General features: G+C 40.4%; 1 protein-coding gene and 1 long non-coding RNA gene across 20 annotated transcripts in view; one reads left to right on the top strand and one right to left on the bottom strand.

The window, feature by feature from the left end:
- LOC101171423 (sodium bicarbonate cotransporter 3) overlaps positions 1–24,961 on the top strand; it is a 61,094-nt gene that overhangs the window by 23,629 nt on the left and 12,504 nt on the right. For 11 of the 19 annotated variants that reach the window (XM_078955416.1, XM_020706986.3, XM_078955408.1 and 8 more), the window contains 10 exons: positions 12,188–12,303; positions 12,981–13,138; positions 15,158–15,245; positions 15,414–15,560; positions 16,221–16,327; positions 18,670–18,844; positions 20,332–20,465; positions 20,550–20,795; positions 21,250–21,358; positions 24,389–24,550. In XM_078955416.1, coding sequence (XP_078811542.1) covers positions 12,188–12,303; positions 12,981–13,138; positions 15,158–15,245; positions 15,414–15,560; positions 16,221–16,327; positions 18,670–18,844; positions 20,332–20,465; positions 20,550–20,795; positions 21,250–21,358; positions 24,389–24,550 — 1,442 coding nt within the window. The remainder of the gene's footprint in view (positions 1–12,187; positions 12,304–12,980; positions 13,139–15,157; positions 15,246–15,413; positions 15,561–16,220; positions 16,328–18,669; positions 18,845–20,331; positions 20,466–20,549; positions 20,796–21,249; positions 21,359–24,388; positions 24,551–24,961) is intronic. The other 8 variants (XM_078955409.1, XM_020706988.3, XM_020706985.3 and 5 more) reach the window with 1 other exon arrangement.
- Positions 2,228–4,481, bottom strand: LOC144995662 (uncharacterized). Its single transcript, XR_013659175.1, has 4 exons — positions 4,305–4,481; positions 2,932–3,017; positions 2,475–2,586; positions 2,228–2,366 (listed from the first exon to the last, which is right to left on the bottom strand). It is a non-coding gene; the product is annotated as an uncharacterized LOC144995662 (long non-coding RNA).

The raw sequence follows: 24,961 nt of genomic DNA, 5'->3' as shown, positions 1-24,961 counted from the left end.
CTCATCGGCAAAGCAGGCGGCTTCGCTTTTAACCAATCGTATGGCCCCTTACACTTTCTCTACGCTTTCTGCAGGTGGCAAAAGCCCCGCCCATGTTTGATTCTGGACCAGTCGGTCGTTAGCTTGTTGGCTTTAGCATGGCTTGTCGGTTTATTTGCCTTCGGTTGTCAAAATTTACTGGCTTGCGCAACTTTTCAGTGGACCTGGGAGCAAGGCAACAGTGGTTGAATATAGTTGACATTGAATCCATCGAACTCTGTACTGGTCATGAGATTTACAATGAACGTTTCACTCGGGATCGTTTGTACGTTATTCTCTTAGCTTTCATGCTAGCGTCATTTCAACACTCAGACACGGTTCCCTTCGGTCTTGATCATCTGAAGGTGGAGGAGAAAAATATTTAACTTCCACAGTAGGTTCTGTGGAGAAACTGGCATCACTTTGCTCCGTACCACGCAGTGGGACTACGTTACCTCAAGTTCATCTCACTGTCAATCACAGATACCCAATACACCTCCCCTGCTCAGCCCGAAGTCACTTTGATGGACCTTAATTTTATTTTTTTAATAACTCAAATGTCATTGATTTTATATTGTAACCATATACATATACACCTCTTGGCCACGTCACCCTTGCAAAAAAGATCCTCATCTCTCTGGGTTTTATAACTGGTTAAATACTACACAACAAAAGATGGTCATAGAACAACAAAGTGCAAACATTCACCCTTTATTGCAGAGTAAAATTCAGTGAAAACATGGACAGATTCAAACATCAAAATTTAAGCAAATGTGGGATCTCTACTGATTTGAATTTTATTTAAACTGGAACTAATTTTCATAACATCCTTACATACAATGAAGTCCCTTGAACAATACAGCAGTATTGATTTGAACTTTGTCTTGCCCCGCTCAGTCTCTCTTCTTCTGTATGTAATTATGTCGCCTAAATTAAGTTCTAAACAAACGGGACAGTCCACTCCCAAACGGTCTGAATTAAACAATGGGTTGATGTCGTCTTGCAGTTCCAACATTTGTGGACCCAAAAGGGGACTGTCCCATACCGGGACATTAATCCCAGGATGAGGTTCAGTCATGGATCCACTCTCCTCCCATTCAATCTCTGGAACCAGCATACCCTGACAAAAAAAAAAAAAAGATACTGTTTATGAACAGCACTGTTTTTTTTAATGTTTTAGATTATGTAGGAACAGAGACCCACTAATAAAGACTTATATTTTTTCTAGCAGGCAGACCTCATATCTCCATAACTGTTTATAATTTGCAAATAAGTGACTCTTAACAAAGTAGTGAGATTAGTACAGCTGATGGCTCATAATGCCATGCATTGTGATGCATTTTGAACTTGCAGATGTGCTATTCTTCCTACTTGATTTAAAAAACCAAACAATTTAGGGAAATAGTTTGCACCACACAACAATAATACTTTTCATTCATTTTTGATGAAAATTCCTTGTAGTCATTGTGATTTCATCATACTGTTCTTGATACTTTCCACTTTAGTCGAACTGCACACACATCAGTTTTCCAGTACAGTAAGATTAAATAAAGCAGGGTTTTTCAACCAGTGTGTGTGCCGTGGCACACTAGTGTGCCGTGGGAGATGGTCAAGTGTGCCGTGGGGAATTGCCCTACTTCACTGATCTAAAAACATTTCCCATCTCCAGGAAATCAGCTCTTTGTTAATCCAAACAGGCACTGATAAAACACTGAGTAGTTAGGAATATGAACGATCTTAAAATGACTTTTTCTTTGTGTTTATTTAATTCTATAAAATTCATTTTGATAAGGTTGACGGTACCGCGATTTAGCTGCAGCTATAACTGTGTAAGGAAAAGTCGCGCCCCTTTAACTGTCTCCGCCAATCATTCTTGAAGGCTTGATCACATGTCATCAGTCTGACCAATGAGAAGTGGTTAAAGTCTTCACTTCCTTGTTCTTAATTCTGCTGATAAAGTCGCTCAGTTATAACAAAAATACCAGCTAAAGCTCGTCTTTAGCGGTGTAACTTTCCACAGATTCCGGTGTCGGACCGTGGAACAAGTGAACAAAGGTTGAAAAACACTGAAATAAAGCACTTACCCGGGGATCAGAAACAGGGTTCTGGGTCAAGCCCAACTGCCACAGCTGATTTGGTGTCATGCTTTGCTCCGTCCTGATTGGATGGGTGTCCCACGCGTCACTAAAGACATCCAAACTGGCCTGAATGCGTGGAAGGAAAATATAGTGGCAGCAGAATACGTGAGGTTACTGATATTGAGCAAGTCTTGGTCCTCAGGAGAGTGCAGGATGTTGTAATATAAACCAGTAACACTCATGAAGACATCACACCAGAGGGGCTCAATCCTGTATTTGGAAAAAAGCAAAAAGAAATATTATATTGTCAGATTTATTTTTAATACATCATTCACTTTTATGTATATATTAAAGCGTCTAAAACTAGGTTCAACTCACCGTTGATTGTGTGTACACTTTTCCTGTAATGAAGCTGTTTGTGTCAGTTCTACGTACTGTGAGCATTAACTCGGCTATGCCCACATTTTCTCCTCCGTGATCTCCTCTCACCCTGACAATAACACGAAAATCATGTCTCAAACACATAATTACAAATGCATCGCAAATATTGTACACATCAATTTAAAATGTAATGTTCTTATGTATGATGCCAATAAGTAGAATTTCTAGGTTAAATAAATTGCAGGAGTGGGTTACATGTATCACTGGGGGAAAAATTGAGGTGAGAGAGACTGAGGGGGGGGTAAAATGTTATTCATGAGGGGAAAGAGTTTTAGAGTTGCCTTTGTTTTCAGAGAGGAGTCTAAAAAAAGTTATTTTATTTTTGTACAAATAACCAAGTGCTTATACTGCCTGATATGTGAATAAAAGATTTCTTTATGAATAACATGAATACCTCAGAGGTAAGCCATAAACGTTCACAGCGTCACTGAAGAAGGCCAAGTCTGCACAGTTGTTGTTTGCCATCTTCAGGTGCAAGATCTATGGAATACAAGTACAAATACTTTCAACTGACAGATATTTACAGGGGCAAAAATGCTAAATTCCCAATTGATAGGTAAAACAGTAATACAATAAGATGATAAAATATGAAATAGAATAGAATAGAAAGGTATTTAGGATGTCACGCTTCAGCAATTCCTAGAGAATAAATAAAAACACGACAAACATGGATTAGATCATTTAGCTGTCTGAGATTAAATTACATAATTTTCAAATATTAGAAAGGGGAATTTTTTTAAACACTCTTGCTATGATAACTTGAGCTTGTATTAAAGAACAGCTTTAAAAAAATCAGAGACAAGACACTGATCACAGGAAGCCTGTGTGTAATACTTACAGTAACTTCTACTCTAATCACTGTTGACAGCATATTTCTCCCATCCGCCCTTTCTGTGACTACTTATCGACTACAAAACAGCCTAAAAACATAATGTTTGGGATTCTTGTCATTACGTCATTGGAAGTAAAGATACGGGGATTTTAGTGGCTGTCACTCTGATCTGACACAATCTCACAGGGCTTTTCAGCACAATACGGGTTCTAACGTTAGAAACTTAATGAGGCTTCTTTCATTCAACAGTGGATTCACGTCTGTTATATTTCAAAAATGCCGTTTTCATGAATGTCATATGAATTAACTTTGTTGCACATATCCACCCCGTCTTAAAGTCTGGGTTGTGAAAAGACTGTGTCTAACTTTAACCCGGATCGCGTTTACATAAAGGCAGCACACGGAACAGCTAATTTACTAGCTAGTTAGCATAGCATCAGTGTTTAAACAAATCCCCGTCTCCAAATCAATACTTTTTATTAAACTTTCTGTGCTGCTGTAAATCCGGCATGTTTTCCCCTTAGTTCCTTATGAATCATGTTAAGAACCTACAGATTGGCTGTATCTAGCTTGAACCGACGCGCTAGCTTAAACTTCCCTCACACTCACAGGGCAGGCAGACACAATTTGAGTCGAAAGCCGGCTAGTTTCGAGGCCCCTGGTTGGTTGTAGTTACTCGTGTTGTGTGAAGAGCTGGTATGCCAAGTATAAAACTTGACAAAACCATCATAAGTCCTCCCCCGCTTTCATAAAAAATATGACCGCACAGGCTAAGCTAAGCTAATTTGCGGTGGGGGTACTCTGCAAACGACTCGGCTGAAATGTTCATAAAGCATTCACACATGTCACTTGGCTAAGGAGACCGCTTCAACTTAGTATTCAATAACATTACAGGACGTACAACGAGGGAATGATCAAATAAGTGCATTACTTACGGGCTGAGACTGATCCCGTTCAGAAGACCTCTCCGCCATGTTTGCCGCCCGCGTCCTCCCAACTGCTGTGCTGAACAGCTCCCTCCCTCGTCAGTTGAGAGTGAGGAGTGTAAGGGGCCATTCGATTGGCTAAAAGCGAAGCCGCCTGCTTTGCCGATGAGTTTGATTGACAGATTCACTAGCCAATGGTGAGATTAGTCGACCCGCTCCGTCAGATGAGTCTCAATAGACCTTTTTCACACTTCCGCATTTTTCGACCGGAAATACGTCAATGACGTGTAAAACAACTTCCTGTTAGCATAGCGGCACATATGAAGAATGGCAGAGTGGAAGAGTTGCAGTTTCTGTTGTGTTCCAGGCTGTTCGTCTTCCAACCAAAAACAACCCTACTTTTCATTTCATTATTTTCCTATGGATCCAAACCTGAAACCCAAATGGATATAGGCGATCCGAAGAGAGGAAGGGCATAGTTTAATGTAAACACAGGTGGCACCCTCTGCTGCCGGCACTTCGCTCCGGATTGTGGTGCGGCTGCGTCGTTCGTCGGCTGAAGAGTGGTGTCGTCCCGAGCCTTTTCCCTTGGAAATACTTTACTGCTCCTTTGAGAAGGGAGTCAGTATATGACAGAACCTCAAACGTCAGGCTATGCAGCTATGCTGTGAAGATAGCAACATGATGGTGGCTAAGCTAAGGCAGTAAATGGATCACGACTACGTGACACACCCACCTGCAGGTAAGGTTGTTCATAATGTGTTAACGTTAGTCAACTATGTGTACCGTTATTGGATAAATGCATTTGTACCTGAACAAATGAATGTTTAGAATAAAAGCTGTTCATGCTCTCACCTATTTTAATTACATGTATTTAACTAATTTAGAGTATTTTGTCATTTTTTATTTTCCTTAAAAATAAATGAAACGGTTTTGTAATTAAATACTTAACATACTTTTCAAATCATGATTACTGTGTTGTGGTGAAAGGTAGCAAATGTTTTAATACTGATTTTTAATTTCGTTATCTTCACAGGTGCTCTGTATGAGGCTTTGGATTACATCCATGACTTACTTACTGACATTGGATCTAAGATCATCATTCCACCTTTTAAGCGTTCAGCTCCATCAGCAAGGAGGAAACGGAACAAACGCAGTCATGCCCCGCCTCAGAATTATGGTGGAAAGAGTGATCGATAGGATAAAGTCCTTACACATCTGGGACTCTCCCGTGCCGGTCACACTGATGGGCAGTGGGAATCAGATCTGGCTAAACTGCCGTGTTTTGGCAAATTATCAAGGACCTTTTTTGTTTTGAAGAGTGAATTAATGTTTGGTATGTAAATAATGTATAATGTGCAAATAGTATGGAAAAATTTAGTGTTCCCACATATTCTTAAATTCTAATTAAATATAATTGTTATATTCTTAATATTTTTCTGTTGAAATGTGACTTTGACTTCACACAAAAATTAGATGAACAAATAAAACAATTTTGGTCAAAATTGTGCATCATTTAATTTTTTGGTATGCGTAACATCAACTGATTAATCACAACACAAATAACAAACATTTACAATAAAAAACAACATTACAGATCAACAGTAAGACAGAAGGCTGAACTGATTGTTAAAGACAAGATAAGTGTAATTTAAGGTATGCATTCATGCATTTGCCATAATATATATCCAAGTTCTCTTTCTTTTCATCTCAGGGGGCTGCACCTGGCATAATCTGCTTCCAGATGCCATCATATATGGATCTGGCTGTGGTCCTACACAAGAGAAACACAACACACAAAAGTTAGACATAAGTGCATAACTACATTTAGATTTAATTCATTATATCTGCTGTAACCATAATTTGGTTAGTCATAAGATTAGAAAAAAAAACTTTCTGCAACCATCCAGTGATATCTGGAAACAATAAATTAAATAGGTTACAGTTAAGACATACTTATGTTGCTACATCAATGTAACATGAAACTATAACTTTCAGTAGGGTGACCAGATTTGAGTTAGTAAAAAAGAGGAGTGAAGTGAGTTTGTGAGTAATTGGTGTTCAGAGCTGCGTACATAAAGCAAATATGATTACATTTCATCTATGTTCAATGTTATTTTATTATATAAGTATCAAAAAAGAGGACATGTCCAGGAAAAGAGGACGTATGGTCACCCTAGTTTCAGAAAAATAATAAGTGAAGAAAGTGCCGCAACCGCAGCAAAATAAATGAACACGCATACGGGCAACTTAACATTTCTTATTTACAGCTTCACCAAATTTTTGGGTGTTATGTTAATCTCATGCCTTTTCACTTAAACATACACACAACATATTCACTGCGATGTGTTATACCTTATATTACAAATAACACCAGGATTTACAGTTGACGTAAACACACAGAGTTACTGTGATGCGGCTATGGCTAAGCTAGCTGAAGCTTACCTTGGTAATGGTGGATAAACTCTTCGTGGACGAATTTATATCCCTTGTCCAATTTATTTCCTTTAGTGGACGAATGCATCTTCACACTCTTCACCACATCGTCGCTGGTGAACTTCGGAACACAACTCAGGCTCTTCGAAAACACTCTAGGCTCTGCCATTCCTCTGCCAGCGAAGCACAAACCGGAACTATGTTTACACGTTGATGACGTACTTCCGGTTTTTGCGAAAAAGGTCTATATTCACCGTAGAAAAATCTCTCACACACACGGGGAGATTCACAAACGAGAACGGGATTTTGAATGCACAGTCTGCAGTTCGAATGATCTGTGAGTTCACATCACATGTGTAACTAAAAATCACGTTTGTGAAGCACTTACTGTGCATTTCTGATACATTTATTGTGAATTTCTAAAATGTTTTTTGTGAAAAACAGTGTGCACATTTGTGAGAAACACTTATTGTGCATTTGTAAAACATTGAGTGTGCATTTGTGAAACACAATGTGTGTGTTTGTGAAACACAGGGTGTGTATTTCCGAATTTATTTTTCACGTTTGCATAAAATGACATTTGTGAATCGGAGCGTGTGTATTTGTAAAACCGGTTGTGTGCATTTCTGATTATTGAGACTGAAATAACTCCATATTTGACCTTTAGAGCTGGGCGATATGACCAAAAAATAAAATCTCTGATTTTTTTCATTCCAAATTTGATTTTCGATTGTAATGATTTGTCAAAAAGTAACTGAACCCATGGCTTTAAATACATTAGAGGGCAATCAAACCAACAGTGAACAACTGTGGTGATTACTAATTTAAGCCTGGTGTGACTGTGACATAGGTCATGGTTATAAAAACAGATTTATTAACTATAATCCAACAAAATGGAAACCAAAACTAACATTCTGGATTCAAACAAAAGGGTTTTCTGTGATGTTCTCTGTATCTGGGATGTGATAGGAATAGCTTTATCATCTAGTCAGGCTATGCTGGAAAAGGCTTTGCAGAAAGCTGTTGGACATCCCTGATATTTTTCAGCATTAATGTATTTGTGGTCTATAAGCTGACATTACATCCTGTTTTCTGTTTTATCCTCCGATGATCATTCACGCATATTTAAAGTGGCTTCTTCCTTTAACAATGTATCATTTGACACCCACTCTGTTCCTCCTCCTCATCAAACCCTGATAGAGAATCAATGACTGGCGTGTGTGAAAGGGGTCTAAAATAAGCCTGAGTCTGTGGGTTGGTACTGGATGTGCTATCACGTTGCCACCTACAGTTATGGCTTGTTCCTCCCCAACCAGACTCAGTGAGTTTATTATTAGGCCTCATGCACGTGTGTTTATGTAAGTGTTTATTGCTTCAGTCTGGGAATAGTTCAGATTTAATGCATAAGCCAATAATAACCAGAGTTCATCTGGTGGGAACCTAAATGGCTGCTGAACTTCACTGTAATTTCCTCTTTGTTTATTAAATATGCAGCCTTATAAGACCAACATGTGACATTAATAACATAGAACACACACATCAACTTTTACAGCTTCAAAAGCGCGAAGCCGTTTAAGCTGATCATCAAAATCATTTTGTAATCTTTTTAGAATTAGGATCCCCTAAAGGCTCCTTTTATTGGCCAGGATCCACTAATGGACAGTTGATCAGAAGGCTACAAATGTAGGGGTTTCCCAGGGGTCATTTAAGGTGTTCAGGACTCATGTATTTCCTCTGAATCACCTTTTCTTTACTTGTTTGTTGCTGTCCATCAGCAGGGATGACCAATTATATGACCACTGGTTTGACCAGCTGGATGACCAATGGGTTGACCAACGGGAATGACAAATGGTATAACTGATAGTAGGACCATTGGGTTGACCAATGGGATGACTAATAATAGGCCATTGTGTTGACCAGCTGAATGACCAATGGGTTGACCAATGGGATGACAATTGAGTTGACCAACCGGAATGACAAATGGTATGATTAATAGTATGACCGTTGGGTTGACCAATGGGATGATCAATGGAATGACCAATGGGATGACTAATAATAGAATCAATGGGTTGACCAATGCTATGACTATTGGGTTGAACAATGAAATGACCAATGGGTTGATGTAGAGTTATTAGTTCTGGCTCTCTTATTGAGGCTATTTTAGAGGAAAAAACAATTGAATGTCCACTAACAAACAGATAAAGACAATTCACTAGTATCCTACAGCATGGCACGAAGAGCTTGATGAATATTTTGTCCGATTTGAATGTAGACAGTAAATCTGGTCCAGGAGGTCCAAATGAACAAACTAGTTCAGAAATGTTGTTTTCGTCTTGGTGTGACTCTAAAGTAATCAGATGTTTCAGGAGCTTTGGTTTGGAACAGTAATGCAGTCATGCAAAAATGGATTTTGTCTGAATAGAGTTGTCCTAAAATTGAAGAAAATCTGCTCAATGTGTGCAGGGACATACTAAAGATGCTCTTTCAATTACTTATTTTTGTATAAAATATGCTTTTAACTTGTAAATCACTATCAATAAAGGTGATGAATGTAGAGTTAAAGAAAAAATATTTTTTTGTATCTAAGCACGTGTCAGGTGGGGAGGGCTGTGGTAGCGTGAAGGACCCAGAATGCAGAGGCAGGAGGCAAACGGTTCCAGGTAAAGGGGTTTAATTAACATAAGGCGCTGCAGAGCAGGGTAAAACAGAACAAGACTCACTGTGGGCAAAACTTGAAAACGTGGCAGGAGACAGACATGGACTAGACAGTCAGGGAAGTGACGTTAATGACGTTAATGGACCAGCACAAGAGGAAGGCAGAGACAAGACTTATATACAGACAGGGCAGACAAGACACAGGTGAACATGATCAGGACAGATTGGGACAAAGGAAGTAAAACTCAAAAACATGACAAAACAGGAAACCTTTCAAAATAAAACAGGAAACAGAACTCAAACATGACAAAAACAAGATGGAAAGCAAAAGCCAACACAAAGAAATCCAAACCATGACAGCACGTTTGTTAAAAGTGATCACCGGTGTCAAATTTGTCAATGTGATCCATAGTGTTTAAAAAATTATATATTTCCTTCAGAAAAAAAATATATTTTGAAGCTACCTAAATATAAATGTAAACATAAAAGTTAGACGTTATTGTTCTTTTTCACTCTGGCACCTTAGTGTAGAAGTATGCAATAAAACAACAGAAGGCTTAGTCTTTCTGTATTAAATCTGTTTGCAAGTAAAACCTGAGGTAATCCTTCCCCACTTTCTTACATGCTAACCGAGCAGGATCAACAGAGGACAGTTAATAGTACATGGCTACACCACTTACTGACAGAAATGTACTGGTAAATGTAATGGGAAGCATAAATATTTACATAATTTGATTTGTAGGAATTTCAAAGGATAACATTTGCTATCCTTTGATTAGAATTTCCATTTCCACCTCATCTCACATCCCTCATCACGTCATCATAAGTGCTAGCGTTTCCTGTGTCTGGTATGGCTCAGATCACATCAACAACGCTTAAATGTGAAGTGCATACAAATGTATAAAGTTGCTAAAGGAAACATCTTTGAACCTGAAGCTGACAGCATTCTGAACTGTTCATGAATGAATTTAGGGTTGAACCCATAAATTAAATAATCATGAACAGTTTTGTGTGAAATCTATGATCTTCCCTGTGTAGGGTAACGTTTGTCTTGCAGTTTTTTGCCATTAGGTAATCATAAAAAGTAATGGATGCTGTGAAAATGTTCCGGTAACAAATGCTTTTCTTGTTGTTTTTATATTGTAAGAACCTTTTACTGATTTTTGAATTCTTCTGGGTTTGTTTTTGTTTAAAAGTCTGCACATTTTTATTTGTTAAAAAAAAAAAAGATGCAAGACCAAGTTTAAAAGTTCATGTTGTAGTTAAAGTTTAAGGTTTTTTTATAGAGATTATATAGAGCCTTAGTCACAACTGTCCTTAAGGGGGGATGCGGGCTGTCTGCGGGTAAAACACCAGCAAAAAAGGTGGCCCGCACGAAATTTTAGAACGATGAACTGGATGGCTCACTGTACCCGTAGAGGAAAATGTGTTTGAACATTTTTTCATGCTGCGAGCGACAACTCGTATATATACAAAACATAAGGGTAAAGTAGGTGAGACGCAGGCGTGTCGTACAGATTTTACTTTTTTTTCAACACCCACAAATCCTGCAGGCCGTAGGAGTCTGTTTTGGTTGATCATGTGATAAGTGTGTACTCCTTGCGTGCAGCCCGACTGTTAGAAACGAATAAATTAGTCGGTGTTGTTTGTGTCCTACGGATGTCTTGGGCATTTACGTATCACATGCATTTCTACTGTGTTTGCGAGCGGTCCGTAAGGGTTCAGTACTCATACCTTAATGACGAGTAGAGTTTGGCAGAAGGACACGGTACGACAGCATCACCCATACATCATCAGTGCTTGTAATTTCCATTATTCTTATAAATGCTTTCAATCGTACAATACTACGTTCCATGACGTCACTTAAGCTGGAAACACAAAACTCATATTGATACGATTTTCACTTTGTGAAATCGATGACGTCATATTTGGCTTTAGAAAAATCGTAGTGAACAGGGCTGCACGATATGTGGAAAACTCGCGATAAAAATGCTATATTAGTGATCAGTATTGTGATGACGATATAACTTGCGATAAATGAATAGAAAAACAACCAAAAACACAATTTCTATTTCACTACTACAGTTTAATTTAATTAAGAGTCAACATAACTTAAATTATTCCACAAATGACCCTCGTTGACATAGGAGGCAAACATCTAACATAAAAGAGCTCATAAATAAATACATAAAAAAGCTCGATCCGATTGGTCAACAACTGGTTGGTCAAATGCATAAACTAATGTATTTGAGTCATTAAATACTTTAAGCTGCCATAAGATTGTTTCAGCACATTTAAAGGTAACTATTTATTCCAATTTTCTCAGACTTTTGCAATATGCGTATTGCACAGCTTGATGTCGCGATAACGATAAATTTGTGATTTATTGTGCAGAACTTGTTGTGAGAATTGCTTCCAATTCGCATTAAAATCCAAGGAACAACATAGTGCAGGACTACCTATTTTTTAGCAGTAAGGGATTAGAGAAGAAACTCGGATCTAAGACACACCTGCCACTCCTCTCTATGACCCTCTAACCGCCTGGACAACTCAAAAACCTGCAGTAACCAGACGGGTGAACCCCCATACAGGTGCATGTGACTAAGGCATAAGCAGAAGGAACTAAGCAGCATTGCTGGAATAAGTTCAAAGAAGATACAGGACTCTTATTTTGTAATTATGACATGAGACGAAAGTGCTTTCCTTGGTAACCCTTGCTGAGACATGAAGCTGCTTTCTTCTCATTCCATCCCATGATACACAACTGACACTTCCCATCACTGCTTTGCTATCCCTCCCAGGACCAATGGTGTCTCCACATTCACTTCCGAACAACCTGGACGGCAACAAGGCAGTGGAGAGGAGGCCGTCCAAAGTAGGGGTCAGTAGAGAAGGCAGCAGTGTGGACTTCAGCAAGGTAACCTAACCTTAGCACTGAGCACAGACTCCGCCCATCATCCTGGAGGGGCTTCGGTTGTGTACCTTCCTTTTTTCTCTGACATTTTGGCGTTTTTCACTGCAAACAGTCCTTAAAAGCTCGTGTCACATAACCAGCGGCCCCTGTTTTCCTGGATAAGTGAAAGGAAGTGGTCATCTTTGCTCTTCCTCTAATGAAACACAAATGAGTTCCTTAAAGGGGTGTAATGTAACCGCTTTGCTTCAAAATTCACCGATACTGCACGTCTTTTTCTTTATCCTATCACTTGGTAATGCATTATCTGTTGGGAAAATGGCAGGTTTCCAAAAAGACTTATGAAACCAAGCATTGGCTCTGCCATAAAGAGGTTCAGTGTTTACATGAGTCACAGTAATGCGGAAGACTGAAGAAACATCTCTTTCTGCAAATTCTAACTGGATTAGATCTAAATTTAACATAGGACACAAAAGAATGGACAATCTTTGCTCAGTACAGCGCTTCTAGTTTGATGCTTCTACTAAGCTTCTGTCACTGCCAGCATGACCTTTTTTGTTTTCGTTTGCATGCGTTGCTGCCGTTTTCTGTTAGTTCTGTTGTTTGTGGTCGCGTTATCTGCTTCCTTTGCTTCTGTGAGCTCTTTTGTGTGTCTGATTTCAGGCTGTGTTGGTTGATTTCAGGTGGACATGAACTTCATGAAGAAGATTCCTCCTGGTGCAGAGGCCTCCAACGTGTTGGTTGGAGAGGTGGACTTCCTGGAGAAGCCCATCATAGCGTTTGTGCGGCTGCTGCCTGCAGTCCTCATCACAGGCCTCACTGAAGTACCTGTGCCCACAAGGTGTGTCGCTGACGTGCAAACGGAGTTTCTGAAGACAAATTTTCTGTCGTTTTCTAGTCTTATTATAACATCTTTGACCAAGTAGTAAGTGTAACAAATATCCAAAAACTCAGATATTCACCAATCTGTTCCTGGAAATTAGATTAAGAAAATTTGCGGTGTCCGAGGTAGCTTATTCGCGATTTTTATAAATATAGTAAAGTGTTGGAAAAATAAACTTCCGGCCATGTAATTTCACTCTTAAATGCTAAATAATGTTGGATTTAAGTCTATAAACCTAACAAACCGAATGTGCTACTGTCACCGGAAATAAATAAACCTTCAAAGTAAAGCGTGGGTGAAGGTTCTCAGTGTCAAAATTAAACCATCAAGTGTTTTTTTTTTTGTTAATACAAAATGCACTGAAAACGATAAGCAGAATTAATCCTGGGTGGGAAAGATGGACCCACGTGTTTACATCACTCTTGTTAACGCATTGTGGTGCCCTTAACTTCCGGGGAACAACACATTTGTCACGGTGAGGTGGCTCGAGAGCCGGTTGGACCCAGATGCAGAGGCAGGAGGCAAGGATCAGGGCTAGTGGGTTTTAATTACAACCACAAACAAAAGCGCTGCAGAGCAGGATGACAAAGGAAACAAAAACTTACTTGGCGTGGCATGAAACATGGACGAGGAACATGGCATGAACACCATAACAGGGGTAACTACATGGCGGAGCCCTTCCGGGTCAGCTGGGTCAGAGGTTTGGCCAGTTCGTTCTGTCATGATGCGGACGTGAGTTCAGAATGACCCAGATGCTGGAACCCGGAAGGAGGCTAGGACTCAATGGTAAGTTTCAAGTGGTTTAATCTGAAATAGGTCTTGACAGGTTTATCTCTAGTCAAAGAGCTAAGGCTAGCTGGAGAAATCTTGAGGAGGAATTTCCTTGAGGGAGTTCTGCGGCGTGGGCGAGGCTTGAACCATGGCGAGTAGAGGCGGCTGGCTGGAAGTTTCTTGAGGCGGATAGACAGCAGCGTAGGAGGACAGCGACCAGGTGAGGATCCAATAGGTTTAAGTCCTGAGGCAGAGCGAGAAAAAACACTATGAGCGTGAGGCAATGAGACGTGAGACATAAACATGAGCTGACCAGACTATGCACCATAGGAGGAACAGGGCATGACATGGCATGAACACCAGAACAGGAATACTAATGGACCAACACAGGAGGAAGGCAGAGACAAGACTTAAATACAGACAGGGCAGACAAGACACAGGTGGACACGATCAGGGCTGATGGGGACCAAAGGAAGTAAAACTCAAGAAAACAGACAAGACAGGAGACTTTCAAAATAAAACAGGAAACAGAAACAAGACAGAACAAGGACCAAAAACAAGACAAGTTCAAATCATGACAACATTCTCACCAAAACTCGTCACATATGGACGCATGGGTAGGGACCCCCCTCTGCGTCACATATTGACATTTTGGGTGAGCCCAACTCTTTGTTTTTCAACGTGCTGCCTGCTTCATTTTAAGGATTTTGGTAAAATTCCACGGATTCTGAATTCCGCCTTAAAAATTAATAATAATAACAATAATAAAAAAAGATACAAAAGTAGATTTCTTTTTCCTCATATAGTCTGAAAGCAGTGCTTGATACTTTGCTTTCACTTAACCCCGCCGCCATTTTTTATTTTTGCTGGTATTAAATGAAAGATTTATTTTATGGTTGAAAATATAAATCAATCACCAGCATTTCAGGATCTCTTATTATCAGCACTTCGAAAAACGATGAGTTGGGCTCACCCAAAGTGTCAACGTATAATGCGTAGGGGGGCCCTTACCCATGTGTCCACATATGACGAGTTGGGATGATAACGTGTTGCCAGGGAACCCTGTAACTTCCAGAAATGAATGTGAAGCTATTTTAATAGGAAGCTTGTTCAATCGCAACCAAACTCTCCGATCGAACAGGAAAACCAGGAGTTTGCTTGTTTTATCGTGAAAGGAGATTGATACCTGTGTGTGGGTTCTCCAAGGTTCCTCTTTCTGCTTCTGGGTCCTCATGGTAAAGGACCACAATACCATGAAATTGGCAGATCCATGGCAACACTGATGACAGATGAGGTGAGGAAAGAATACTTTATTTTTTAATTTAAATCTTTTTGAAATAGCCGCAGTGAAACAATGAAGTAAATTCCTTTTAAGTTCTGGTTTAAGCTGCTCACTGGATCGGTTCTAGCTTGACGTGCTGAGGAGATTCCTCCAGGAAACTAAGCTATCGTCTCTCTGCAGGTTTTCCACGATGTGGCATACAAGGCCAAAGACCGGACTGACCTCCTCTCTGGGATTGATGAGTTCCTAGATCAGGTCACTGTCCTGCCCCCCGGGGAATGGGACCCTACAATCCGGATCGAGCCTCCAAAGAGCGTCCCATCTCAGGTTAGATCAAAGTTACTTTTTCTTTTTTTAAATCCGTGACTAGGGATGGTTTCTGGTTTGATGCGGGGCTGAACTGATACTTTTGAAACAGTTAAGGTGGCTAAACGGTGCCACAGGAACACAGACCTTGTGTTCATATTGGGACCTGAACTGATGTGATGGGTTCTTCCGGTTCTTGGCCGAAGTGGCGCTCGGAAAATGAAAAAACACGCCAAAGCAGAACCACACAGGGAAGGGGGGCGCTTGACAGCCTTTCTGACAGTCTGCACTGCAGCGCTGCATCTTCATCCTCACACACAGATTTCACACAGTCATCGCCACGACAACGGCCTTTTTTTCGGTGCATTTTACACTATCCATCAGGTAAGGTGAAGTACAGACAAACTTTCGGTCTGGGATTTTGACTGAAGCTCCGCCCACCCTCTCGGCCACGCCCATTCTTGTATTTGCCCACCCTCAATCGCTGGAAAGGTAAAACGATTGGCTGGAACTGCACAACAAGACTGAATAGAATACATGTACAAATTGAAGCTCTGCGCTTTTATATGGTACTGGTTTTACCGTATATCTCAGTACCGGCACCTACTCAGCCCAAAGGTTTTTCCAATCAGAGGCAATAACAACTGTTGCAGGTACGAATTAAATCTGTGTGATTTGTAGATGAAGAGGAAACTACCCCCCCAGCCAAACGGCACCACACCCGCCGCGGGAGAGCAGGAAAAGGAGGACGACCACCAAGCTGGGCCTGAGCTGCAGAGGACAGGGAGGTGGGTGCAATGATCACTAAACAGTGATTCCTACTAATCATATTTCATTATTCCTTCTCCATTATGTGTAATTACATTTGCTAGCATTTGAAATAGATATAGTTTGTTAGATACATTTATCTAGATTATATTTTAATTCAAATATGCCCCTTCAAAACAAAAAAACAAAAAAAATGATTACAATCACTGAAGAAGAAAAAACAGAATAGGGCCGAAAAAATTCAAATTTGTTTTTGTTTCGTTGACCTTTGACCTTGTGAAAAGGCTTATATTTTTCAAAATCTCGCTTTTAGTACCTTTAACTAATTTAAACTAATTTCGATCTATGGGATCAAAAATAGGAGTTAGGAGGCTATAAATTGATAGCCTCCTAACTCCTCGAGCATCACTGGGATGCTGCTTGGGAAAAAATGTTGGCTTTAGAAGTTTGTAGATTTTTCCCGGCATTTGGGTGGCGAGTCCGCAAAAGTAGCGTTTCCCTTTTGCTTGCACATTTTTACCGAAATATGGTAGTAAATGAATGATTGGCTCAAGCAGAGCAAATGATATGACACAAACCAGCTTGGACTAGGCTAAGGCGAGGGGATGTAGCAGCCGCTCAGCCTGCCAGTATCTTTACGTTTCGGTGTTTATTCTGAGGTTCCTCATACATCATTGTGTTATATTTAGATCTAGACATGTGAGACAGAACAAAAAAAGAAAAAAAAATACATTATTGTGCATATTTGAGGCCTTTTTGTTTTCCGGGAGCCCTGACATTTATGGATAACTGAGCCTCCTGAGCCACTCAGCAAGCAGCTTTTGTATGAAACCTCACACTTAACACTGCACACGCACACACACACACACACCGACTGTGAAGCTCTGTATTATTTACAAAGTCCCTTTCAGCATTACTATAAAAGGTTAGAGCACAGAGGGAGCTGCTGCAGGCCGAAAAGGCAGCGGGGTTGATGAATTCAAAGAGTCCTATCAAAAAAAAACAGAAAGAGAGGGGAATGAAGGTAAACAATGTGTGTTCTAGAAGGGAGGAGAAAAAGAAAATGAAAAATGAGGTCCAAACATCACAGAGAAAAATGAAGAATTCCAGGTTGGAAAGGATTCTAAAAATACCGTATTCCAGAGGCTGTGACTGTAAAATACATTTCAGGAACAGATTTATTCCAAGTGAGAGAAAACCTCAACAATTCACAGGAAAGCCATCCGTTAAGACGGAGGAAGTGCAGCACGACAGCGGCAGAGGTTTAAAGCTGCAGCCAAAGTTTTCAGTGAAGCTTTTAAAAATTGATTTCATTTACCAACAATGGAAACATGGATCCAACTGTGTGAAAAATAAACACAAATATTTTCACTCGGTTTGATTGGTGTCGTTCTCTGACGATTGTTGTTGGAAATGTGTTCCACAAAGAAACTACAGGAACACAAACGTTGAGTTCAGATGGACAGACGGGTTCTCCTGGTTCTTGGTGGAGCACCGATAGCTCCATTCCATATAAGCTGGAGCTGGAGCCCATTGGATAAGAGAACTGGAGTGACAGTAGGAAAACCAAAGAAGAAAAAGCCGCTCCCTGCTTGTCCGGTGTGAACACCATGGGCTGAATGCGTGTTCATGAAACCGTGTATCACGTGTTTTTGAACATGCCTGTTTTTTTTTCTTTAAATTTGACTAAATCTTGACATGTAGTAGTGATTTCTAGAGAAAAAAATTCTTACGTTATTAATTAGCACTCAATTAGCTCAGAGATAATGTTATGGATTTACTAAATAATGTGGACTTAAACTGGTAAAATATAAATAACTAATAGACGTTAAAAAACACATTATTTGATTTGATTTGGTTTAAAATTGTTTATTTCAAGCAATCAAAGCAGGAATAATGCACAAAACAATACAATCAGCAGTTATACATTCATACAAAGACATTTCAAATTTAGGATAATTAGACATTAAATTAAAGATTGCTTAAAAGGGAGTGGAAGGAAGGGAACTTATCTAGCCCCACCTCTGTTCTATTGTATCATTTTCATTGTATGATTTATCATTATCCAGTTTATAACATTTGATCAGACAGAATTATGAATCGTTAAGGATCAATAAATCATATAACAAAGAGGAATTACTTAATAATTATGTAAAAATAGACAAAACTCTATTTTAGAATCTTCATAGCCTATGCAGATCAAGAATGTAAAGAAAGAAAGGTTAGGGGTGGGATTATATTAGTTCTCTTTTTCCTACTCCATTTCAAGGAATTAATGAAAGCTTAATCAATGAATCAAACATGCAAAGATTTCCCATTTAAAAATAAGTTATTAGCTTATTTGATCTTTCTTCTCTTGCAGAATTTTTGGAGGCTTGATTTTGGACATCAAGCGGAAAGCCCCCTTCTACTGGAGCGACATTAAGGACTCGTTCAGTCTGCAGTGTCTGGCCTCCGTCCTCTTCCTCTACTGTGCCTGCATGTCCCCCGTCATCACATTCGGAGGTCTGCTTGGGGAGGCGACAAAAGGCAACATAGTAAGTCCTGAAGCTCCATGCTGTTCACCCAACCAGGCTGGAGTCAGTCTGCTGGATCAGGGGATAGTGTGCATGTACGGGGTAGGATCATGTCAAAACTGTACACATACACACAAAGGTGTGCACAAAAATTTGAATATTAAAGCCATTTTTAAAACGTGTTAACTGATTGTTCTCTTTTGTGATTAAACCAAAGAAAAGTTGTATCAAAGTTGTATCCATTTTCTTTTTGTCAGGAGTGTTCAGCTCCTTATATAGCATAGCATACGTTTTTTATTTTGAGAGATATCTTCTTCATTATCGTACCATATTGGCGCCATTTTAGAAAAATGTGGAATTTATTGCAACACATGACATGTGATTAAGCGCAAATTTTTAAATAAATCGTGTGCTGTATCGCAAAAGACGGCGAAAATTGCAACAAATGATAACCTTAAATTTACTAAGACAATCTTATGACCGCTTGTAGTATTTAACGAATCAAATCAATCCCTTTATGAGGATAAATGTCAAAAATGTACACACACAGACAAAGTTGCGCACAAAGTATTTGTTTGTGCAGTTTGTGGTCCTCTGTGTTTTATCTGTGTTTTTATCCTATTTTATTCAGTTTAGTGTTGTGTTTTGCTTGTTTTTATTTTTTTAATAACTTTTATGTAATTTTAGTCTCTGTACAGCACTTTAGAAACTGTTAGTTTGGAAATGTGCTCTATAAATAAAGTGGATTGGATTAATCGGATGGACTTTGATGTTCGATGCCCGCCTCCTATGTAGACGAGGGTCAATTTAAGTTATGTTGACTTTTATTTAAATTCAACTGTTGCAGTAAAATGGAAATGATATATTTAGATGTTTTGCTATTTGTTCATGTATCAGAAGTTACTTCGTCATTGCAACATTGATCACTATTTTCGCAAAAATCGCACGTTTTCCTCATATCGTGCATGTGATTCTGAAAACCTGAGTGCAGCTTGTTCAGTTCTGTCTGTCAGCCTGTTCCTGTTCTGCCTGTTCCTGCTGATTCAGCTCTTTTTCTGGGGGTTTCCCTTTCTGTTTGTGTTGACGTAGTCAGTTGGCTGTCCTTCTTACTTTAAGTGCATCTCTCACCAGCTTAAGCTGTAAAAGTGACGGTATGTGACGGGTTTATGGTTTAAAATGGGGACTAAATGCATCATTTTGTCCTGAAGCTAAAGATCTGAACTGCTCGTCTGAGCTGCTCCGCTCTCTGTCTGCATCTTTGTCTGTCTTAATGCCCCCCCCTCCCAGCCCAGTCACTGCTGGCACAGACTGTCTGTCGGCTCACGTGTGTAAAGTGTCTAAGTAAACCCAGCAGGGAAGGTTTGCTTAGGGATGTGGCGTCAGAGCAGCCGGCCGAAGCGTTTCTCTGACCTCCTTTCAGCCGCCAGCTGTTCAGTGAAAAACTCTCTGCCTCCTCTTCTCTCCTTTCTTTTCGTTCACCTCCTTTCTCGTCTCCTCTGTCTCTGCAGAGTGCAATAGAGTCTCTGTTTGGGGCATCGCTGACGGGGGTGGCGTACTCCCTCTTCGCAGGCCAGCCCCTCACCATCCTCGGCAGCACGGGCCCCGTTTTAGTCTTCGAGAAGATCCTTTTTAAATTCTGCACGTGAGTTTAAAGACGTTTTTCATTCATAGGGGAATCCCAAATTAGGCCTCAGAGCTGACTGTCCTCCTCCTAAACCCGCTCCAGTGACTACCAGCTGTCCTACCTGTCCCTGCGGACCAGCATCGGTTTGTGGACGGCCTTCCTGTGTCTGCTCCTGGTGGCCACGGACGCCAGTTCGCTGGTCTGCTACATCACCCGCTTCACAGAGGAAGCCTTTGCGGCTCTGATCTGCATCATCTTCATCTATGAGGCTTTGGAGAAGCTTTTCCACCTCGGAGAGCACTACCCCGTCAACATGCACAACAACTTGGACAACCTCACCCTCTACTCGTGAGTCCCTTCAGTTTGGTTCCATTCATTTAAACGGCAGGAAACCACAGAAAGGCGCTTTTACAGAGGCACAAATCACGTTAGAGTCTGTCCTCCAAAGGGTTTCAGTATTAAACTCATTATATTCATTCACTTCAACGCAACAGCAAAAGCCGTTCAGCAAAAAGATTTTTTATTGATTCAGTCCTGCAGGAGAAGCAGTTCAGAGCAGAAGGCATAAAATAAATAATACATGGAGCTTATTTTTAACCAGAGAAGTTCAGCTTTCAACAAAGAATTGCTTGTAAATCCAGATGAAATGCTAGCAGATCAAAACTAATTCCGCTGATTCAATCATCTACCGGGTGATCGTCTATGTTGACGAAAGTCTCTCTTAGAAACCTTTTCATTTCCTGTATCTGAAAGGCTTGCCAGCATTTGTTTGACCTTCTGGATGTCACTCTTGTGTCCTCAGGTGTCAGTGTTCCCCACCAGCTAACGCAACCGAGCAGCTCTGGCAGCTGTGGAACCAGACGGGGTTCGGCAGCTCGGACTCCATCCCGTGGAGCAGCCTGAACGTTTCGGTGAGGCTCGCAGTTAAAGACCCAGTGACTCCCATGTCACGATCCGTCTGCATCATGTTAAACTCCTTAAAATAAAGGACTTAGACTGCATGTTTGAGTCTGAAATATCATTTTTATGAGCAGAAAAAACTCTGGAAGGAATAATTCTGCAGCAATTAAGTCAAATTCTCTTGATAATACTTCAAACATGCAGAGACGTAACAGCAAATCCGACTTTTTAGCCTTATTCCCTACAGGAGATGTAAGATTTAGTCGTCTAAATCCCTAAATTGATGTAATTCCCTGCAGTCTCATTAATTAGTGGCGCCGTTGTGCTGATAAAATGACCCAAGAAGGGCAAAAACACAACCTCATTTACTTCCTGCATTTTAACGATAATTGTAATCGGTCAGGCGGGTCTGAGGACTGTCCGCACATCCTCTTAACTTCAGCTTCCTGCTTTGTTGATCATTTCATGGAGCTGGTTTCAGGAGGATTTGGGGTATAAATCAAAATGGCTTTTAGGTTTTTTTAGTTAATCATGTGTTTGTTTAATATCGCCCCTGTTTTTCGGGGGTCATTTTTTTATCCTCCATGACGTCACAGATCCCTGATTGGATAAAGAGAAGGAGGGCTCTTTTTATAACGCTATGGGAGAGCCTCTAGTGGCATACTGGAGTAATTACATGCTGAATCTGAAAGCATGACGTTCCAACATGAGACATGAGGTGGGCATCCTCACTTCTGATGGTTTTGGAGCTGGAACACACTGAGCTGCATCCTGGTGGCTGTCCAGGAGTTTCTGCTGCACCACTCTTTTATTAGAATCTGGGAGTCATGGAAAACATTATTTTCTGCAAAGATTTACCTAGATGGGACATTTTATAAAAGCTGTTCCTGAAGGAGGACCCTGGAGATTTGCACAGATGGGACTCCGGTCGCGTCTGGGAAATGAGGCGAGCCGTGAGTCCACAGCTGCGGCGCCGGCTGAACGTGGTCACGGCGCACACCGCAGGACTACCTTTCGTGGTGCAGCAAAGGCAGCCACATCTCATCCAGACAGTTTTTCTATATTTAGGCTCACACACAGAAATCCATCCCGTCCTTTAGGAGGAGCAGCATCTCATCAGATTAAACACTAAATTTACCTTTTTCTCTGCTGTAGGAGCAATTGTAGTGAAAGCCGCCAGCAGTTTTGCATGGCCAGAATGAGCCGTCCTCTCTGCCCCCCTTTTGTCTCGCCCTCACTGGCTGAACGGCTGCCTCCTCTCTGCCACCCTGGTCAAAGCTGCATGTGACAAATTCATTTTTAAAAAACTTTCTTCTGTTGGTTTTATCTCCATGGCAACCATTTTATGTTTTGGTTGCCTGGGGGTGATGAACAGGTCGATGTAACTATTAGAAGAGTTGGCAAAAGGACATTTTTGGATTTCTTTGGCAACAAAGGTTTTTTGCCTATCACGCCCGCATTCTTAATATTGGTATATCACATCGTTTTATTCTTCTTGAGCCAACAATTCATGCTTTAAATGTTCACAATGTTCCGTTAGAAAATGTGCGGGCAACAGGGGAACCCCACTTTTGCCATCTCGCCACGCTAACACCGTTTATGATCTGCAACTTAAAAGCTCGAGGCTGGGCACTCTCCCTCCTTCTTTTCACATTCCACCATCCATTTTAGAAGAACATAAACACTCACCTGAGCACAGGTGTTAGCTCAACAGACTGAATGACTGAAATATTTCACACTAGTTGGTTTTAAGGCATAAGTATGCGTGTGAACACTATCTGTTTTGTGTACATGTCGACAGGTGGACATTTTTGCAACTAACAGGTGTGTTTATAACATTTGAGTGTGTGTGTGGACAGGCTCCGCCCTTTTTTTTTGTTTGTTTTTTTTTACATTTGAACCTTACCATAATGATTAACAACCAGTAAACTTGTTGCTTTATGCTGCTTCATGGTCTTATCCCCCTTCCCCTCCTATTATCACCCCCTACCCCCCCTCTCTCTAACGTCCCTCTCTCTTCTTCCCCTCTTTCCTTTTCCGTCCGGTCCAACACCAAAGATTTTCAGACATGTTTGAAATTAATAAAGTTTGGCCTCAATTACAAAAGGGGTTTATTCAGACATACCTTTGGTTTGTCTGAAGATGAATAACCCCTCTTGTTAAAGTAAAATATGTCCAACCCAAGAGGCCCTCAGCTCTCATCTGTCTGCCTAGCTGTTGGACAGGACAAGTTAAAAAAAAATAAATAAATAAAAGCTCGAGGATCTAGGTGGATTAAAATCCCATAGGAGGAGTTTAAATTTGTAGCTGGTACTAAAGGTACCAGACTTCAAGATGGCAGGCTCTTTCTGAGGTCAAAGGTCAATAAAACTTAGCGCAGATTAATATAATCCATTATTTATATTTTACCATATAGTTGGAAAATTTGAAAATCAAAGAATTTCCCATTTTGCCACAAAATGGCCACCTAGCTGTAGGCCCTGTGACCATCCCATAATAATTAAAAACTTCCTTTGAATATCCCAGACACGTGTTTTAGTTCTGTTAGTGGATTTAGACCTTTTTTAGTCTTTTTTAGCCCCATGATTTTTTATGATAGTTTCTTCCTCATGTTTGATGTTTCTGGAGGGCCGGGTGTTAATATGTCCAAAATTCATTTTCACCTTGTGTAGGCCTGCACAATAAATTGCAAATTTATTGTTATTGCGATATCAAGCTCTGCAAAATGCATATCGCAAAAGTCGGTGAATATTGCCATAAGTGGTTACCTTAAATGTGCTGAAACAATCTTATGGCAGCTTGAAATATTTAGCAAATCAAATAAATCCAGTTATGCTTCTGACCAATCGGATGGACTTTGATGTTTTTTTGTTTTTTGGGTCAGATTTTTGCTCAAAGGCACAGAAAGATGGAGAATAGTGAAGATAATTTGGCCCTTCAGTCGAGGACTATGGCTGCTGCAGTTGCGGAACAGAATAACAAGAACTCCTCAAATATTACAGTAAAACTTCACAGATTTGTGTTGTCTTGTTGTTTTTCAGATGTGTAAACTGCTCCATGGGGATTTTGTGGGGTCAGCCTGTGGTCACCATGGACCCTACATCCCAGATGTTCTGTTTTGGTCCATTATCCTCTTCTTCACAACCTTCTTTCTGTCATCGTTCCTCAAGAAGTTTAAGACTGACAGATACTTCCCCACTAAGGTGACCTTTTACTTCTTTTCCGTCTGTTTTGTGTTCCACACCTAAATGATGCATCATTCTTATTTTTTTTAAAATGCCTGCGATCTGAAGAGTTGTGGTCTTTCATGTGTAACCGAGTGGTTGGACTCATCTGCCGCCTTTCATTGTGTGTAAATGTTTACTTTGCGTCAGGCTTTAGTGTGTATGCTACTGCTTGTGTTCGCACACACAAGTGTGTAATGACTTGGTGAGGACAGACGCTGATGTGGTGGAGCGGTGACCTGAGAATCTATTGAAGGGACTTTATTCACCCCTTTCCCTTCAGTTTTACAGGTTTTCTCTTTACATGATGAGAGCAAAAAATGGTTTCATTAGCTGTGTTTCCATCTCACTTATGCACAAAACTTTATCCAAATTCCATAAATGTTGAAA

The sequence above is a fragment of the Oryzias latipes genome, chromosome 11, assembly GCF_053564925.1.
Source record: "Oryzias latipes strain Hd-rR chromosome 11, Olatipes_Hd-rR_3.1".
In the NCBI taxonomy this organism is placed as follows: domain Eukaryota; kingdom Metazoa; phylum Chordata; class Actinopteri; order Beloniformes; family Adrianichthyidae; genus Oryzias; species Oryzias latipes.
The sequence above is the reverse complement of the archived record's forward strand: the minus strand, read 5'-3'. Positions and strand labels throughout refer to the sequence as shown.